The 18,909-nt window shown below is 47.0% G+C and overlaps 1 protein-coding gene across 5 annotated transcripts in view; it reads right to left on the bottom strand.

The window, feature by feature from the left end:
• RASL12 (RAS like family 12) overlaps positions 1-18,909 on the bottom strand; it is a 58,705-nt gene that overhangs the window by 13,206 nt on the left and 26,590 nt on the right. For 2 of the 5 annotated variants that reach the window (XM_050967508.1, XM_050967509.1), the window contains exons 3-5: positions 15,376-15,501; positions 10,033-10,089; positions 462-535 (exon numbers count right to left, since the gene is read on the bottom strand). In XM_050967508.1, the coding sequence (XP_050823465.1) occupies positions 462-535; positions 10,033-10,089; positions 15,376-15,493 (249 nt within the window). In that variant the 5' untranslated portion in view covers positions 15,494-15,501. Of the gene's footprint in view, positions 1-461; positions 536-10,032; positions 10,090-15,375; positions 15,502-15,871; positions 16,072-16,358; positions 16,857-18,909 lie in introns of those variants that run through there. The other 3 variants (XM_050967507.1, XM_050967510.1, XM_050967511.1) reach the window with 3 other exon arrangements.

Genomic DNA, 18,909 nt, shown 5'->3' with positions numbered 1-18,909 from the left:
GAGTTTTCACCCCAGCTAGGAAGAAGAACCAGAGATTTAATGAAATCACTAGGGATCTTGCTATAACTATCACTTTTATGTGGAAGGCACTCAGATACCACAGTGACAGGCAGCAGGATAAAACCCTACCTTGGAGCTCTGACCTCCCTGCTTGCTTCTTTTCTCTCTAATGATGAGGTCGACATTCTGAATGAAATTGGCCCCTGTGCAGCAGGCCAGAACGGCCTACGCACTGAGGCGCTCTGGACATATGCCTTGTTCTGGCCTCTGCACAGGGGCATAGTTCACCCCTGGTGAAATGTGACACTTCTCGGCAAAACATGCAGAGACCATTTCACAGTCTCTGCCCCGTTCTATCGAGAACTCTGCTGCATGCTCCACAGGGAGCAGGAACCTGCCATCTTTTCTAGAGGCACAGAGAATTCCTCCTTCGATCCCCTGGAGAAGCCCTGGGCCATTACCTGATCAGCTGTGTCCATCACTTTCATCAGCACTGGCTGCTGGTCCACAGTTTCTTCTGACGAGTAGGTGTCCTCTGCAATACAGATGCGCTCTTGTGAGCGGGGAGCTGGTGGGACGACAGCCTTTCACATTCTGGGCCACACACTCCATGAAGGCTCAGCCCAGGTATTTACATCTTCCACTCAATGGAAGCCGACTCTGTGGGTGCTCTGGGGCTCAAGCACTCATGGAAAACCAATAGTGGGTGCTCAGCACCCACCAGCCACAGCTGTTCGGCGGCACCACCGATCAGCTGTTTGGCAGCTGGGGAAGGTGCTTGGGGGAGGGCGGAGGGCAGCGAGTAGCAGTTGGGGGAGGGCCTTGGGGAGGGGTTGGAGCAGGGGCAGGAAGAGGCGGAGCAAAGGCGTGGCTGTGGCGGAGGGGCAGACGGGGGGTGGAGCACCCCTGGGGAAAAATAAAAGTCAGCGCCTAGTCCCTGGTTCTGGCCCCTGAAGAACGGCACTGATCACAAGGCTCTAGTCACTAGGTTTGCTAGCAGTGGGTGAATCGGAAAGGCATAACAAGCCATTTCCTCACTGCTTAGCACACCTCCCACGCTTCCCATCGTTTTAAGCACTAAGACGTGTCAGTGTTGAGCTTAGCCATATAATTTGACTAGACCATGGTTATGCCTGTAGCATTGCTATTATTTCATATCTGCATTACAGTAGTGCCTAAGGGCCCTACTCTGACCCGAAGGCCCACTGTGCTAGGTTCTGTACAAACATGTAGAAGGTCATTGTCCCAGGCCCAAAGAGAGTACCCTCCAAGACAGGTGGCACATGAAGGATGCAGCGGAGAGAGACACAATGAAATCAATACAGTTGTTACCCTGAGATACATTTGCCATGTGTTTATTATTACAAAGAGACAAAAGAAGGGCCAATTATTCCCATCGGCCCCTAAAGCTGGTTGATTGGCTAGTTTCTGACGGGGCTTGTGGCAGAAGTGAGTCTGGAAAACAGAGCTATTTGGACAATTGTCTGATTGGAGATGGAAACATCCCCCATTTTCCTAGATTATTGGGAAACGATGGACTCTAATTGCTTGTTGGTATTTATAAAGTGCTGATCAGACTGAACTGGTCACAGGAGCAAAGTCACCCAGTTGTAATGCCAATGAAGGCAGTGGCAGTTACTCCAGGGATGGTTTTGGCCCACGGATGTTACTGACATTAGCCCATCACAGTTTCCCTGTAAAGAACATTGGGCCAGATCCTCCGGCCCATACGGACACTGTGCCACACCGCAGGTGGATGCTGGCTGTAGAACCTGGTCTCACGAGGGTCATCCCAGTTCAAAATGGACCCTTTGGTGGCTCAGAGCCAATCATAGACACATGCCTTCAACACGCCCTCCCTGCTGCTGTTATGTGGGCTGTGATGAAAGGAAAGAGGACATGTCTGAATGGCCCCATCTTGTGCCAATCCCTAACTGGTTTCAGCCCCATGAGCTGGTGAAAATTAGAGCAGCCCAGAGGCTGCTCCAGCCTGGTTCAGAAGGGCTGGCTCTGCATATAGCAGCCCCAGGATCAGGGGATGCAATAGGGAGATTTCTATGCTCTTGTCTGAAGCCTCCACCCCCAGTATCTGCCTTCTCCTGTGAGCTTCTTGGTGATAGCCACGGATCCAGCCCCTTATTGGTACAACAGCCTCCAAAGAATTTCAGTGAGTTTCTTTCTCCACAGTCCTGTCTCAATGAGGCCTTTGGTGGCCAGCACCGCTGGCATCCCTCAGTCTCCTTTTATCTGCGCAAAGCTCTCCGTTGAGTCACCGCTTCAGCCGTACAGGTGTCCTGAGCCCCCTTTCCCAGGTAAAACAAAGGCTGTATTTTCACACACACATTTGTGTTTGCATCCGCAACCAACACATGGCACATTGGATGTGAACCTATGTAGCCTGGGCCAATCTGTATTTGCATATGCAAATCAGGTATCAGTGCACTCAGCTCACCCATTGCTCTTAACAAGCCTTAAGATCTAATGTAGGCTATACTTCAAAATCCACAGAGCTCACAAGGACTTTCTACCTACCTACCTACCATCATAGTACCTATGGGCCATTGCATACTATACGTGCATTCTATGGTTGGCTTCTCATAAGAACGGCCACACTGGGTCAGACCAAATGTCCATCTAGCCCAGTATCCTGTCTTCCAATGGTGGCCTATACCAGGTGCCCCAGAAGGAAGGAACAGAACAGGTAATCATCAAGTGATCCATCTCCTGTTGCCTACTCCCAGCTTCTGGCAAACAGAGGCTAGGGACTTCATCCCTGCCCATCCTGGCTAATAGCCATTGATGGACCTATCCTCCATGAACGTAGCTAATTCTTTTTTGAACGCTGTAATAGTCTTGGCCTTCGCAACATCCTCTGGCAAAGTGTTCCACAGGTTGACTGTGCATTGTGTGAAGAAACACTTCCTTTTGTTTGTTTTAAACCTGCTGCCTATTAATTTCATTTGGTGACCCCTCGTTCTTGAGTTATGAGGAGGAGTAAATAACACTTTCTCCTTTACTTTCTCCACACCAGTCATGATTTTATGGACCTCTATCATATCCCCCCTTAGTCGCCTCTTTTTCAAGCGGAAAAGTCCCAGTCTTATTAATCTCTCCTGATATGGAAGCTGTACCAGACCCCTAATCATTTTGTTGCCCTTTTCTGAACCTTTTCCAATTCCAATATATCTTTTTTGAGCTGGGGTGACCACATCTGCACGCAGTATTCAAGATGTGGGCATATCATGGATTTATATAGCGGCAATATGATATTTTCTGTCTTCTTATCTATTCCTTTCTTAAGGATTCCCAACATTCTGTTCGCTTTCTTGACTGCTGCTGCACTTTGAGTGGCAATCTGAAGGTCATTTTTTCCACAGAAGTCCACTAGTATGTTTTTATTTTTTTCTTTTGGCCACAATAGAATTTACTAGCTCCTCCACATTCGGAGCTCGAACCAGCTTCTATCAAAGTCAATTGAAACAGTCCCTTCCTTTCACTGGAAGCTTGGCTGGGCACTGTGTCAAGTGAAAATAACCTCCTGCTTCAGCTGTATCCTTCTGCTAAGTGGTCATCCCTCTTAAACCAAAAGTTGAATCTCCTTTTTAGGTTGAGTAAGAACCATCGTTTTCCCATAATCATAAACATAAACATTTTGACATATCTGCTAAACCTGGTTTAACAAACAAGTCTACAGTAGGAGAGTAACACATAGGTCAGCTGTCAAAATAAATCCGGTCATAAATGGTTCAGACCGGAACTGGAAAGCGTTTAACCCATTTCAGAATTAATGTGTTGCTTACTTGGCAATAGCAAGGGATTTATGTAAGTGAATTCCGCTATAAATTCATCTGATGAACTTCCTCTGTGGTGCATTTATTAGAGGAATGACACATCTCTGGCATGGGGGCTGCAGCTCACTACAGGCACTTTGATCTTACTTCACCTGGGTTACAAGTTCACATCTCAATTATCTTGATGAGTTCAGTTTTGAGAAATGAGAGCAAAGGAAAGAGGTTTGCATGCCGCTGTTTGCCAGGGCTGGAAGTTTCATGGCCCAGGACAAGACTGTTCCACGCAACAAAATATCGGCATACGTCACAAGGAAAAGGCAGAAAAGAAACATTCTGTTAAAAGAAGGGAGGAGAGCGAGTACTGTAGGATCTCCTCTAAATGAATCAGCTAGGAGAGTTCGCCCATTCTAGCTCCTCTTGCTAACTAATGTTCAGACTTCTGTTAGCCGACAGCCATAACATTCCTAGGCAGCAAAGAATCCTCATCTTATAGACTAACAGATGTTTTGGAGCATGAGCTTTCGTGGGTGAATACCCACTTCGTCAGTTGCATGTAGTAGAAATTTCAAGGGGCAGGTATATATATGCAGGCAAGCTAGAGATAATGAGGTAGTTCAGTCAGGGAGGATGAGGCCCTGTTCTAGCAGTTGAGGTGTGAAAACCTAGGCAGAGGTACTTGGTAGTAACTGTCACAGGACTTCATATGTGCACAGACAGAGGGTCCTGCTACACAAACAGGGGTGCTAGAACAATCTGTATAGTGGGGGTGCTGAGAGCCATTGAACCAAACTGTAAGCCCGATGCATATGATGGAAACTACTCCAAACTGCGGCTGCAGTCCCAGCACCCTAGTTCCAAAAGGCCTGCGACATGGCCATGGCTGGCCTGGGACAGCTGACCTGGGATCGCGAGGCTCAGGCCGAGAAGTAAACATCGCTGTGTAGATGCAGGATCCCAGAGCTCAGGCTCCAGCCTGATCCCAGATGTCTACACGGCAATTTTTCAGCCCTGGAGCCCGAGCCTCACGAGCCCGGGTCAGTTGAGCCAGGCCAGTGGCAGATTTGTATCCTCATATAGACATACCCAGAAAGTACTGCAGGCGAGTAGTCTGAGTGCAGGTGTACACACCAGGAATTCCTGACACTTGCTCAGCAGCCTTGTCACCTAACCTTTCTGCCTTCATTTCTCCATCTGGAAAATGGGTCAATAATTTTCTTAACAGGTCTGTGGCCACTTAACACCACAGTAGAGATGTCACTATGCTGTATGCCATCTCATCTCGAAAATTCATGCAGACAGCAGGAATAGATTGCAAGTCTTTCTCCTCCGAACACTGATGCCACTCACACTTGGCCTATAGGAAAATCTCCTGTAACTGAGAGCAATAGAGGGCATATGAGACACAGTCAAGCAATTCTGATCCTATCCAGTACAGAGCAGTGGTACACACATACACACACAGAGTAGTCAATTCTTTATAAAGCTTACTTGCCTACCTAATGGAGGAGTGGGAAAGCTAGTAGGCCTGATTTGCTATTGCCTTATGTCAGTTTTGCGTAACTTCATTGATTCCAGTAGTATTAAACTGGTGTGAAACTGGAGTAACACAGCAATGAATCCAGGTCAGTGTCTCCAAAGCCGTATGACAATTACCAGTGCTAAGTATTACAATATAGACAAGAGCTTCAGTATTTTTCTCCAAAAATCCAAAAATCACAAATCAAGAACTCGTCAATATATTTTCTTTCTCGGCCATCAGTAAAGGTAAAAGACACCAATTCAACTGGAAATCAAGGGTGTACATTTCACAATGGACCTATAGATCAAATGCACATGTACATATTCTGACAGAGGGAAGATAGGTCAACTGTTGCACAGGTCTGTTCAGAAAAGGTCTGATCTGGTAAGAAAAGCAGAGCTATGCAGAATCAGGAGCCAGAGACATGATGGTGCTCTTGTCTGTTAACTTATGCTGCAATGGCTGCCTCTTTCTTGAGACATGGGGAAGAAGAGATTACTTGTGAAATAACAATTATGAAAGTTCAGCAATTGCTACAGCTACATATTTACAGTCATTTTTGAGAGGCTTTAAAATATGGGAGATTTCTCTCTCTTCTCCCTTCTTTGAAAATGAGTTACTGAACAAGATCTGAGGAAAGGATTTTTAGGAACACAAGTTGCTGAGTTATTAGGTCTTTAGTGCATTCTTGGCTAATGGCCACAATAAATCATTTGCAGTTCCTTATGATATCCTGGATTTGGGCCCATAAAAATAGTTGTTAATTACTAAAACAGAGATTCCGTGGAAAAAATGCCCAGAACATGTAACTGCAAAATATAGTTATCTCCGGCCTTCTGCATCAGCTGCTCATTTCTGGGATATTAGTTTCCTACCAAAGTTAACACGTTCCCCAAATTGCTAGTTTGCAATTTCAGATGGAGCCGTGCACAGCTGAGACACTGAAACACACATAGGCCACATCCAAAAGCCATTGGGAATCTCTCCACTGACTTCTCCTGGCTTTGGAGCAGGCCTTAAGGGGAAAGAAAATAAATATGTTAGGAAGCTTTGTTTCTTTAAGCAATTATGCTGCCTCTCCTAGGGCCTGACCTAAACCCTTTGAAATCAATGGGAATCTTTCCATTGACTTTGACGGGCTTTGGATCACACACTTTTGTTCCAATGCAAACTCCTTTGCCCATGTAAAGAGGGCTCTGAGTAAGTGCTGTCTCTAGCCACAGGATAGCTCAGAGGTCACTGGATGTGACTCCTAATTTATGATAGCTCAGGACTGAGATTTGCTCTCTTGGTTTTGTTACAGAGAATGTCCATTTCCATTTGTAATACCATCAGCTTTGTTCTAGGCTGGTTCTTTGAAGCCAAATTTTGCTCTATTCTTGGGTAGCTCATTAAAATGAATGAGTTGTTTTGGGTTTACACTCAGGGGCTTAGAAAGTGTTCAAAAGTGGATTGAACTCAACCTGAGCCCTTCCCTGGACATCAGTGGGCTGCGGATGAGGTCCTTAAACATGGCGGGGGTAGATCAGGAACTGAAACATTTTTGAACATTTTCAACGGTTATGAATTATTGATAATCGTTATCATTTTTAACCCAGGAGTGCCAAGGCAATCAAGAAGAGGGGCCCATTGTGCAAGAATAGAATAGCAGCCAATCGTACATTGACAGACAGATAGCGTTTGGGAGAGTGGCAAAGCCCTTTGATCGTATGGAAGGTGTTGGTGTTGTTTGAGCAATGTTGAGTGGCGTGTAGGGTGGCAGTTCTGTGTGAAGTTTGTTTGTGGAAGATCGGCAGGTGCAAAATTTGCTCTAATTCTTTCCCGCCTCCTTATATTGGTTTCTAAAGTTCATCTCATTCTTAATAGAGGAGAGGGCAAGGAGCATAAAACAAATTCTCAATTAATAACTCCAAATTCATGATTGGATCCACTCTACAATAACAAGACAATGTTTATGCCTGTGATAGAGGATGAGCAGCCTGGTGAGGAAAGAAAATACACTATCCAGATTTCAAGAGATTATTCATACACAGCAGATAATAAAGGAAGAATGATGTGAAGTATATAAACCCTCATGCTTCAGGTCATCACCAACTCTAACTAATGGGGGTCAGGAGGAAACTTTCCCTATGGAGAAGTTATCCCATCACTGTCTACTGCAGAGTACACGCACCTTTCTCTGAAGCCAGTGGTGGTTGCCACTTTCAAAGACAGGGTAGAGACTAGATGGTCTGATCCAGTCTGGCAATAACTACATTGCTTTGCTAGTGTCTCTGTTTTTCCCCCGTTATGAACTTTTATGAATTTTCAAACAGCTCTGTTTGGCAGGAATAAGGGCTTGGCCACTGTGCAGTCCTGCCGAACACTGGAACATAAGCCTTTCCATGTCATCACAACGAACTCCAGGCAGCAACGTATTTTTCAGCTGTCCTCTGTACCTGATTCACAGACGTCTGGGTGCAGATTTAGAAGAAACCAAAAATAAGACAACTTCTGCCCATTCTCCCCTAGGTGGAGGAATTCCATGAAGGAACCGGGATTCTCTAGGAGTTCTCACCAGTAGAAGTCCCTTTATTCTTTCCTCAGGGTTGGGGTAGGAGGTAGGGACTTAAATGGTGCATAGTCCTTGTTCTGACCTGCTGTGCAGGGGGAATTTTACCCCATTTGTGAAAGATCACTTTGTAACAGGGGCATATATCTCTGGCAGCCCCTGCTGATGAATATGAGTATAAGAAAAAAGGCTCTCAAATGCTGGGCAAAATCCCACAGTCCTTGCTCAGAGCCAAATTCCCACCGCTTTCACTGGGAAGTTTATCTGAGGAAGACTGCAGAGGGAATAGTTCTGAAATCATCTTGTCCTTTAGAGGGGTAGCCGTGTTAGTCTGGATCTGTAAAAGCGGCAAAGAGTCCTGTGGCACCTTATAAACTAACAGAAATATTGGAGCATGAGCTTTCGTGGGTGAATACATGTGTCTGACGAAGTGGGTATTCACCCACAATAACTCATGCTCCAATATTTCTGTTAGTCTGTAAGGTGCCACAGGACTCGTTGTGGCTTTGTCCTTTAGAGTTATTAATCGGACTGGTAATCCAGTGCTACCTCCATAACTACGGAAGCTGTTTTTCTTATCTCTGCTGTCTGTAATGACAGATTCAGTTTTCTTTTCTTGTCAACCTGCTGGGACAAGAGTTGTGATTTCTGTCATCTAGCCTTTCTCAGCCTGGTCCTGTTCCCTTGATAGGCTGTCCCACAAAGGAGTGTATTTATGTGACTCGTAAAACAAGATACCAGCTGGAATGTACCTGGGGCTGAGAGAACCAGTAGCAAAGGAGCTGCTTATGGTGAAATGACAAGTAGAGAACAGGAATAATTCCTTTTTCCTTAACCAAATAAGGAGCACATGATCTAGTCTATTATAATCTATTCTATTCGCTCCTCTGGCACAATGGAGCTCTCTTCAATATGGGTAAATCTTGTCTGTGAGGAAGACAGGAAGTTCCCAGGGGCTGGTCTGAGACTGTGGAGTGAACTCCCCAAGGATTTGAGGACCATCTCCACTTTCCGTTCCAAGTGCGCAGTGCATTTCTTTGATCTGCCATCTCTGATACCATATAGAGCTATGTGCGTGCACGTGCGCACACAAACACACACACACACACACGCACACACACAGCGAAAATACCCTACCAAAACAATACACTCCACTGCCCACATTTCTCCCACTGGTGAGAGGATGAGAGAACAAACAATGTGTGACTGACGTTAGTTACGGTACTGAATGCCCTCCGGGAAGACACACACACACCATAGCGATGAGCGCAGTATAATAACCTACACACAACAGAATAGAACAGAACTGGTGTAAATCACTGTAGTTCCACTGACACCAATAGAACTATGCCTATTTACACCAACCGTAAATCATGAGAACAACCCATGGTGCCCGTCACTAATCCACAACCAGCGGGGCAGATTCTGCTCTCTCATCAGTGTAACCCCATTGACTCCTGATTCACATTGGTGACAATGATGGAAGAGTCAAGCCCATTGGTTTACTCTGAGTCTAAAGCAGATTTACCCCCCAAACCTGCCTCCCAGCCACTGCTGAACTCAGAACTGACACCAAAGGGCTAACAAGAGAGTTGGGAGTGCAGTACATCGCCAAACAAGGAATGGTGAAGCACCAATGGTTGGACAGAATGAGGAAGAATCGTATATAAATATTTTTTGATATAGACAATAAAAGTTGGTGTTTTCCATGATTTCCACGAGCGCTTAGAAATACAATAAAGAGGCGGCTAATTTCATCAGCACACGTGATGACACTCGGAAGCACCGATGTAAAGTGCCTGGAAAATGAGATTTACATATGAGAAAAGTGGGTTTCAATCAGCATTTTTCAGCGTAATTAAGTTCTCGTTGTTTTATATTTCTCAAGTGTTTAGTTGTTTTCAAAGTACCGTACTTCCCCTGCCCCCCCTCCCCAAAATGCCATGGAAAACCTAGACCTAGGAAAGAATTACTGTCCACTTAAAAAGGAAGAATGTTTTCTCATCTGCCAGTGTAGAAGGCCAGCTTGGTACCAGCTAGCTAAAGAAAGCTGCAGAAACTAACTGCTTGGCTTTAAATCACAGCAATAATAGAACAGGCACACAAGTGTTCCAGGAAATGGCATGCAGACGACAACCAAGGGAAAAATCACTACAAAGAAAATGTCTTACCCAAATTGGGATCATATTCACTTATAAACCTCTTGGTTAGAAACTTCACAGTCAGTGCTGTAAAAGGTGAAACAAGGTTTGTTTAGTCTCAGTTTTGTTCGTGTCTGTGCAACTCAGCTTCACACCAGTAGCAAGTAGCTCTTGCCTCCGCGTGGAAAGGGAAATGGAGAAACTCTCCCTTGAGAAATGGTTCATGGGCCCGTTTAGTTCTGCTCATGAAATCAAAACATCCCTACACATATTCTTTCCCTCAGGGTTAGTCCCAGAGTTCCCATCTGTGCAGTGATACAAACTATTACCCAGTATATTTATACACACTCATTTCACTTTTGCTGAGCTGCAGCACACTTTCAAAGGATCACCGATTCGATTTCACTAACACAGTTCCCCTAGGAGTTTCTCAGAGATGGGATCTGAGCCCAGGACTGGGACCAACAACTTCTACATTCTAATCCCACCGCTGACACTGACGACTGAGCTTGATGGAGACTGGCATAAGTCTACAAGTCAATGGCACTGTAGCAATAACTACCAGCTGAGGATCCGGCTCCAGGATTCCTTTCCTCCAGCTACCCCACCCACAGAAAGATTTAGCCCAAAGTTTCTCTTATCGTCAGGTGTCAAAACCAAACCAGTTCTAACTTCTTACACCTTGCAACTGACCACAGCCCAAATAATGGCACTGGGCCCTCCTAGCCCCAGCCAGCTTGAACCAAACTGAGTTTAAAATGCACAGTAGGTACTGCCAGGAAAAACACAGCATCATTTGGCATTTCTGAGTTGGACGTTTGTTGTCCGAGGACATAGCCACAGGCCCTCCATATAATCTGAGTGCAAAGCTATAGGGAGGCTTGGGGCAGAATAAAGTCATTTGCATTAACTAGAAATTATGGGACGGCTTTTCTCATGTTTATTTACTTTATGCAACATTGTACAGACAGAAACATATGGAAGATGAGTGGCCGTGCTTTCCATGTGATAACTGTGGTCATCATGTACTTCTGACTGCTCCCCTGAACCCTGCCTACCAATCTAGCTCCACCAGGCCTTATGTTACCCTTCCAAACCCTCCATGAGGCACCAGCTGTTTATTTTTTAAAATCAACCTACCCCTTCTTCCTTCAAATGTGGAATTTCCTCCCCTGCCGCCCTCCAATTACTCTGCTCATTTGCCACTGGAGTCTGCAGATACTGACCCTTGCCATGTAACAGGAGCAAGCAAATAAAGGCTGTGATTAGGCAATGCACTTAAACACCTGTTTTGCCTTCAATCCCATCCCTGTTCGGCAAAGCTCTTGAGGCCTGACCCTGCAATGCTGACGGGAACAGGAGCCAGAACATTGACTTCAAAGAGCACAGGCTCAAGCCCTTAAGCAGGTGCGGAAAGTTAAACATGTGCTTAAGTGCTCTGCTGAATGGGGCTAGGGTGACCAGATGTCCCGATTTTATAGGAACAGTCCTGATATTTGGGGCTTTTTTTTTTTATATGGGCTCCTATTACTTCCCACTCCCTGTCCCGATGTTTCACACTTGCTATCTGGTCACCCTAAATGGGGCTGAACGGCAGCCTTTCTGCAGCACTTCTGTGCTGCTCACAACTTTCTCGCCATGTGCGGTGCAGGCTGGGCAGTACTCAGTCTGCACTCGTAAGAAGTCGAGGGGCTGACATCTTGTGGCTGGAAATGGGACCTTTCCACAACTAGTGAGAAGCGCCCAAACCTGGAGCTCAAAAAAACTCTCCTGGGGCATTTTCAGATGTGTTAGCTACATTCTTCTCCTCCCTCTCCATGGCCTGCATGGTCAGACCTGCTGTACGAAGGCCTCTGGCTTTATGGAGGTGGAGTTACACAAAACACACCCCCAATCAAATTGTTGATAACTCTCTCAACTAGCTTTCCTGCTCGGTAGCCTACGTATTACCTGTGGGGTGGGTACTACAAAGGGTTTACTGGCATTCCTTTGAGATGCCCTTCATAACTCTCTCATGGCTCAGCCACTCATATGTAACACAGCTACTCACAACCTACCGCTCATCGTTTTATACCATGCTGCCAGCCATTATGGCAGAGAGTGTGACCAAGTGCACAGGACACTGGCTAGCGCTCCGGAGACCTCGGATCTAGTCCCAGCTTGGACTGTGCTCTGCTGCATGGCCTTAGACATGTAATTTCCCCTTTCTGTGCATTAATTTCCCCATCTGTAGAGCTGGGAGAATGATGCTTCTCTCCTCTATAGAGCACTTTGCAATCTGTGGATGCAGAGCACCATATAAAGGGAGGCAGATAACAGGGTTAGTATCATATAGTCTGTATAATATATGAAAGGAGAAAGCTCTATTATATATCAGGCACTTGGGACTGATCCTGCAGTCCCTACTCTCATAGTTGAAAATGATTTTTAGATTGTAAGCTGTTTGGGACCGGTATCGTCACTTAGCATGTGATTGTACCATGCCTTGCACCACAGTGCTACAAATGATAATCAAAATCCAAGGGTGTTTTGTCTGGGTAAGGAGAGCAAGATCCAGCCTGATATTGAGTAGATTAATTCTGCTGCTTGTTATGGGTTGAATTTCATACCAGGCTAGTCTGTTAAGAGCAGCCACTTCTATACCCGCTATTCTCAAAGAATGCAAGAGACATTTCAGCCAGGAAGTAACAGCTAGTTGAGTGTCAAAATTCACACCGGGAACATTGTGTTGATGCAGAAATTAGGTCGCTTGAATCAGGCCACGTCCAGACTAGGGTATTAAAATCGATTTTAGATACGCAACTTGAGCTACGGGAATAACGTAGCTGAAGTCGAATTTCTAAGATCGGAGTACTCACCCGTCCAGATGGTGCGGCATCGATGTCCGCGGCTCTCCGTATCGATTCCGGAACTCCGTTCGGGTTGATGGAGTTCCAGAATCGATGTAAGCGCGCTCGGGGATCGATACATCGCGTCCAGACTAGACGCGATATATCGATCCCCGAGCAATCGATTTTAACCCGCCAATGCCGCGGGTTAGTCTGGACGTGGGCTCAGTTCACTCAAAGAACAAAAGGAATGAATGAAAGTCTAAGGTCTTTGCAGTTCTTTGGGGTTGGGTGGACGGCAGAGAGGATCAGAGTTAATCACAATTAGAACAGAGCAAAACATTTTCAGTGAATAGCAAAATAGAGAAAAAAATCCATTTTTCAGAATAATTTTTCTGAAATTATTTCCGTATTCAGGTCAAATTTGAATAATAGTTTTGACTGAAAAAAGAAAATGTAAAAGGAAATCTGGAAAAGTTGAAGCGTTTTTTTTTCTCCTGACCATTTTGAAACATTTCATTTCGACTTTTCGATTCAAAATGGCATTTTGTTTAGAAATGTGGGCCATTTAAAAAAAAAGGGGGGAGGGGAACCACCCAAATCAAAGCACCAAAGTGGATTATTTTCAGGGGAAAACCTCCCTGAAAATATTAATTTCAGTTCAAATTGGACCAAAATTTATTATTCACTCAGTTCTCGTCAGAATTGCTTAAATGCCAACACAAAGAAAATGCCATTCCAGAGAGCAGGAATTTCCCACTACAGATTCACCCAACTTTCCCCAGGAGTTCTAGGAAACCTCTTCAGGAACCGTATCCTTCTTGCCTTGCGCATGTGTGTTGACTTCAGTGAGAATAACTGTAGGATGGTGGAACAGGCTTTGCTGGAAAATTGGCTACATACTACACAGTCTACCAGTAGCCAACAGGAAAACCTGATTACGTTTATGCATTAGCAGGCAGTGTAAATGCAGTCATCATGGTTACAGTAAACAGAATCTAAAGGTTTTGAGCTGTAGGTCCAACCCAGCAAGGCACTTCAGCACGTCGTAACTTTAAGTGCATGAGCAGTGCCGTTGGTTTCAATAGGGCGATTCACGTGCTTAAAACTAAGCATGCACGTAAGCACTTTGTTGGATCAGGGCCTTAGTTCTGATCATCACAATTTCTTCTGTGTGGGGTTTCACCCATCTGGAGAAGGACAAAGGGAATGAGGAAAGTTCTGTTTGCCAAAGGCAGCTCTCCTCACCTGGAAGATTCCTGGGCCACATTTCAAACTGTATGGGCCACGTGGGTGTCTGGTATGACTGCTGTGAAACCAGCGAGATACGTTTGGCCCTGTGATGAATGCTCAAATGCAATGGAGTTCCTACAGAACTACATTTGATTTCACCCAGACAGCTCCCCTGGACACCTTAGCACAACTGATGTTATTCCAATAGAAGCTGTGAGGATCTGCCACTTTCATAACATTCAGGTGAACTAATGCCATGTTAGCAGCACTTTGCTATGCTTACCTCCAGTACCAGTGGGCGCTGGCTTTTGGTTCCCTGGGCATGATCATGTGAGGCCTGGGAACCACAGGGCGAGCCCAGGACCAAGGCAAGGCTGAGTCTCTATGGTAAATTCCCATTTATTACCAGGTGGAGCAGCGGGGCAAAGTGTTAAAGCACTTGCTTGTTTTACACCCATAGCTTCAAGGAAATAATAACAAGGCCTAGAACTTATTAGCACGTTTCCTTTTTAGCAGTGTTTTACAAACCGTGGATCACGCCCCAATCCCCTGCCCCAGCCCTGAGCCCCCCCAAACCTGGAACCCCTTCCTGCACCTCAAACCCCTACCCCAGGCCCCAGCTCAGAGCCCTGACCCCATCCCACATCCCAACCTTCTGCCCCAGCCCTCAGGCACCCCTAAAGCAGGAGCCTCTCCTGCACCCCAAACCCTTCATCCCCAGCCCAGAGCCCTGACCCCATCCCACACCCCAACCCTCTGCCCTAGCCCTGAGCACTCCCCCACAAACCTGGAACCCCTTCCTGTACCCCAAACCCCTCATCCTTGGCCCCCTCCCACACCCTGAACCCCTCATTCCTGGCCCCACCCTGCAGTCCTCGCCTCTGCACTCCAACTCTCTGCCCCAGCCCTGAGCCCCTCCCACACTCCAAACCCCTCACCCCCAGCTCCGTTGGGTCGCAGGCATCAACAACTTTCTTCAGCTGGGTCCCCAGAAAAAAAAGTTTGAAAACAACTGCTCTGTAGATCTCACAGTGCTTCATAAAGGATCAAAATCCCCACTTTACAGATGGGAAAACCAAGGCACAAAGAAGGGAAGTGACTTGCCCAAGATCACCCAGCAGCTCCATAGCAGAGTCAGGAATAGAACCCAGCGTCCCTTGAGTCCCAGTCTGATGCCCAACCCACTAGGCCACACTGCCTAAAATGAACATGAGCTGAACATGTTTTACCCCAAGACCTCTCAGCCCAGCCCTGGGGCTCTCTCTTTCCAGCTGCATCTTTCTCTCTCTCTCGGTGACTCTTTCCTTCTCACCTGATTTGCCAGATCCTCTGCATCCTAAGATCGCCACATTGCACTCTGGCAGCAGGCTGGGGAGGTGACGGTCAGTGGTGCTGGGGGTGGCCCGTGGCTTGCCAAACATCGAGGACATTCTCTTGCCTTTCAAAGAGAGCAAGGAGAAAGCATGGGAGCATCACAAGGAGACCGACCACCCTATGGGGAGGAGCTCAGGTTACAGAGCTATACAAGTGCTGAGGGTTATCCTCTCCACTAGCTCCATCACCCCCAACAGATCATAGAGTCCAAGAATATTATGGTTGGAAGGGACCTCAGGAGGTCATCTAGTTCAACCCCTTCCTCAAAGCAGGACCAATCCCCAGACAGATTTTTACCCCAGTTCCCTACATGGCCCCCTCAAAGATTGAGCTCACAACCCTGGCTTTAGCAAGCCAATGCTCAAACCACTGAGCTATCCCTCCCCCAGGCCCACCTCTGCCTCAACGGGACTGAAGAGCATGGGGGTATGTACATTATTGGGGAGACAGGCACCCCTTCCTCCTCTTTCTCACTCCTTCCCAGTTCTCTGCAGCAAACTCATCTTCAGCACCACCTGTCATTTCCAACCTCCCTCGTGGGGCACCACTAACTTCTTCCCAGCCTGAAAAAGCACACAGCAATAGGGCTTGGGAAATCAGGGCTGTGAAGTGTCGTGGGAAAGGAGCACGAAAAAAATCCACCATTCTCGTGAGTGCAATTTCTTTTGCATCCTTTAAATAAGCAGCAGCCCTGCAATGCGCAGCCTCCCCGCAACACGTGCCTCCTTGCAGGAAAGAATTCACGTTAAGTTTTTTGCTGTGTATTTTGTGCAATTCCCCCCACCCACCCCATCTCAACTGAACCCACCATGAACACACGGAAAAGGATGCTTGCTTTACAAAGACAAGGCTGCAACTGACCTCTACCCCTGTGCCCTCCCCTCCCGCTATCAGAAACAGAAGATAAATTAGTCCTCTAACCTTGAAATCAGAGCTGGATTTTCATGAGGGACACAGAGAGGATGAGTTTGCTGGACAGGCTTTGCTGTTTATATCCACAGATCCATAGTTTGCCCCCTACACACACGCTCACACGCATGCACGCACACGCCTCCTCAAGGCAAGGCCAGAGCTGCACCCACACACCGAATCCAGAGGAACGAGCCAGCCACCAGGCACCGATAAGCTAAGTGAATCATTGGGAACTCAGCGTCTGCACCGTCCCCACAGCTGCTGGCTCCAGACCTCAGCCCTGCGTGTGAATGAATGAGGCAGGGAAGAAAAGAGCTCAGGTCCCTGCAACTTTCGCCAGCTGAGTCCCAGCCAAACTCCTTGTAAGGAAAGCTGCTGCCTCTCTCAGGCTGCACTGGATACAATTTCCCATCAGCACAGGGAACTTTCCTCACAGCAAACAAATAAACCTGCTGAAAAGGCCTCCAAGGCTCCTGGTGAAAGGAGATAGAAACTCACCAGCTTGTGGTTCCCCTGGGGGATTCTGTGTGCTACAGTGCTGCTCCCACCCCACCCACTGGACACTACAGCATCACCCTGCGCTGCACAGCGTCCCTGCAGCACACTCGATACTAATACTTCCGTTATTAATAAAGGGCGGCTGCAAGAAGCCGTTAAAAGGAGGAGAAAAAAACCTCTCTAGGAACCCACCCTCTCCTCTTTCCAAGCCCTCCTCAAATCACACGGCTCCCCACGAGCCTATCAACTATTTCAGCTGCCACCCAAGGAAGTGCAGTTGCTCGGTAATGAATACATATGTATATGTGATCATGTCATCTCCTCTGCACACTGCGCCGTCTGGGTCCGTATTACACGATCATCTCTCGTACAGAGAGACCCCAGGCAAGATCAGGGTGTCCAGGGTCACACGGGAAGTCTGTGGCTGCGTTAGGGAGAGACCCTAAGTGTCCAGAGCTGTAGCCCAGTGCGCTATCCGCCAGGCTGCCCTTCCGACCCTTAAATCCCTTCTGAAATTTAGCAGCCAGGGAGGTTTTGCTTTGGTCCTCAGGTAATGACTTGGGTAATTATGGGGGTGCTTGTCTAAATAAACTCAGAGCATCCGAAGAAAATAAGCAATAGCATGGGACTTGGTTTACCTGGACTGGAAGTGTTGGGGCGGAGTGGACCAGGACCAGGTTTTTGTTATTCATGTTATTTCCGGTGTCTAGCACAAAGGGGTCCTGATATCTGAGTGGCGCCTCTAGGGGCTACCATAATACAAAGAATACGTGAGCAGCAGTATTGTCTCAGCTATCTCAGAGGCTTTGGGAAGGGAATCCATCCGGCCCAGTTTAATAGCTCAGCTGGTGTTTATATCTTTTTTCATGTGACAGCTAGTTGAAGGTTAGAGGCCAACTTTTTCCAGAAAGTGACCAAACACAGCAGATCTGAGTCAGCTCCCCGTTAGGCCAGTGAAAATCCAGAGCAACTTCCCTGAACTCCATGGAGTTCCCCCCGACTCCCAGCAGAGTCAGGAATAGAACCCAGGCATCCTGGCCCCCTGTCCTAACCACTAGGTCTCACTGCTTCCATACATTCATTTGCTGTAAGAGATCTGTAGAATGCCTGTTGCTGTAGCAACTGGCTGTTGTTGTCAGCTCCAAAGCTCCCTGCTCCAGCAGGCTTTAGAGGGGCTAATGAGTCTGCCAACCAAAGGGCCAGCTCGGGGACAACACAATAAGCAAAACAAAGCAACCCCTCCACTCCCCAAAAATCCCCTAATAATAAACTCAAGCCATTAACCAAAAGCTAAACAAACTCAGCTGGTGTAAATCAGAGTAGGTGGTGTAAACTGAAGTCGCTGTTGCTATGGTGATTTATACCAGATTAGGATCCGGCCCTGTCTAGTTGGATCACACAGATGCACGTGATTGCTTGGCTAGCTGTCATTCAGTTCTTAGACGTGGTCTACGCCTAAAATTCAGGTTGCCTTAGTGACAACACTCAGGGGTATGACCAATCCACGCTCCTGAGCATGGCAGCTATGCCGACCTTGCCATGGTGTGGATGTGGCTAGGGGGATGGAAGAATGCTTCCAGAGAGCTAGCTACTCTCGCGTGAGGAGGTGGATTACCTATCGTGAGGGAAAAAATCCCTTGCATTGCTGTAGGCTGCGTCTACACTCCGGGGTTATGCCAGCCTCACTATGGCACCAGAGCTACCCCACTATAGCTCCCGTAATGTGGATAGGGTGGCCAGGTGACTCGAGTGTGGGGTGGAGGGGAAAAGCAGTGAGCAAGGGGAAGAGGAGTGGACAGGGGTGGGGCCTCATGGAAGAGGCGGGACAGGGGAGGTTCCAGCACCCCAACTGGAGTGTCCAGTTTTTAAATATTACCAAGTTGGGAACCCTGAATGTAGACATGGCCTTGCTCACTCAGGGCTCTGAGGGATTTTATTGGGAGAGAATGCAGACCTGGGCTCCTGCTTTGCAAATTGCTGTGGGCTCCCTTTGGACCAACAGCTCTCTTTTAATATCCATCGTTACAGCGTTACTATTCTGATTGTCATCCATGAAAACAAG

This window comes from Gopherus flavomarginatus, chromosome 9 (genome assembly GCF_025201925.1).
Source record: "Gopherus flavomarginatus isolate rGopFla2 chromosome 9, rGopFla2.mat.asm, whole genome shotgun sequence".
Lineage (NCBI taxonomy): Eukaryota > Metazoa > Chordata > Testudines > Testudinidae > Gopherus > Gopherus flavomarginatus.
This window is presented reverse-complemented; position numbering and strand designations above follow the sequence as displayed.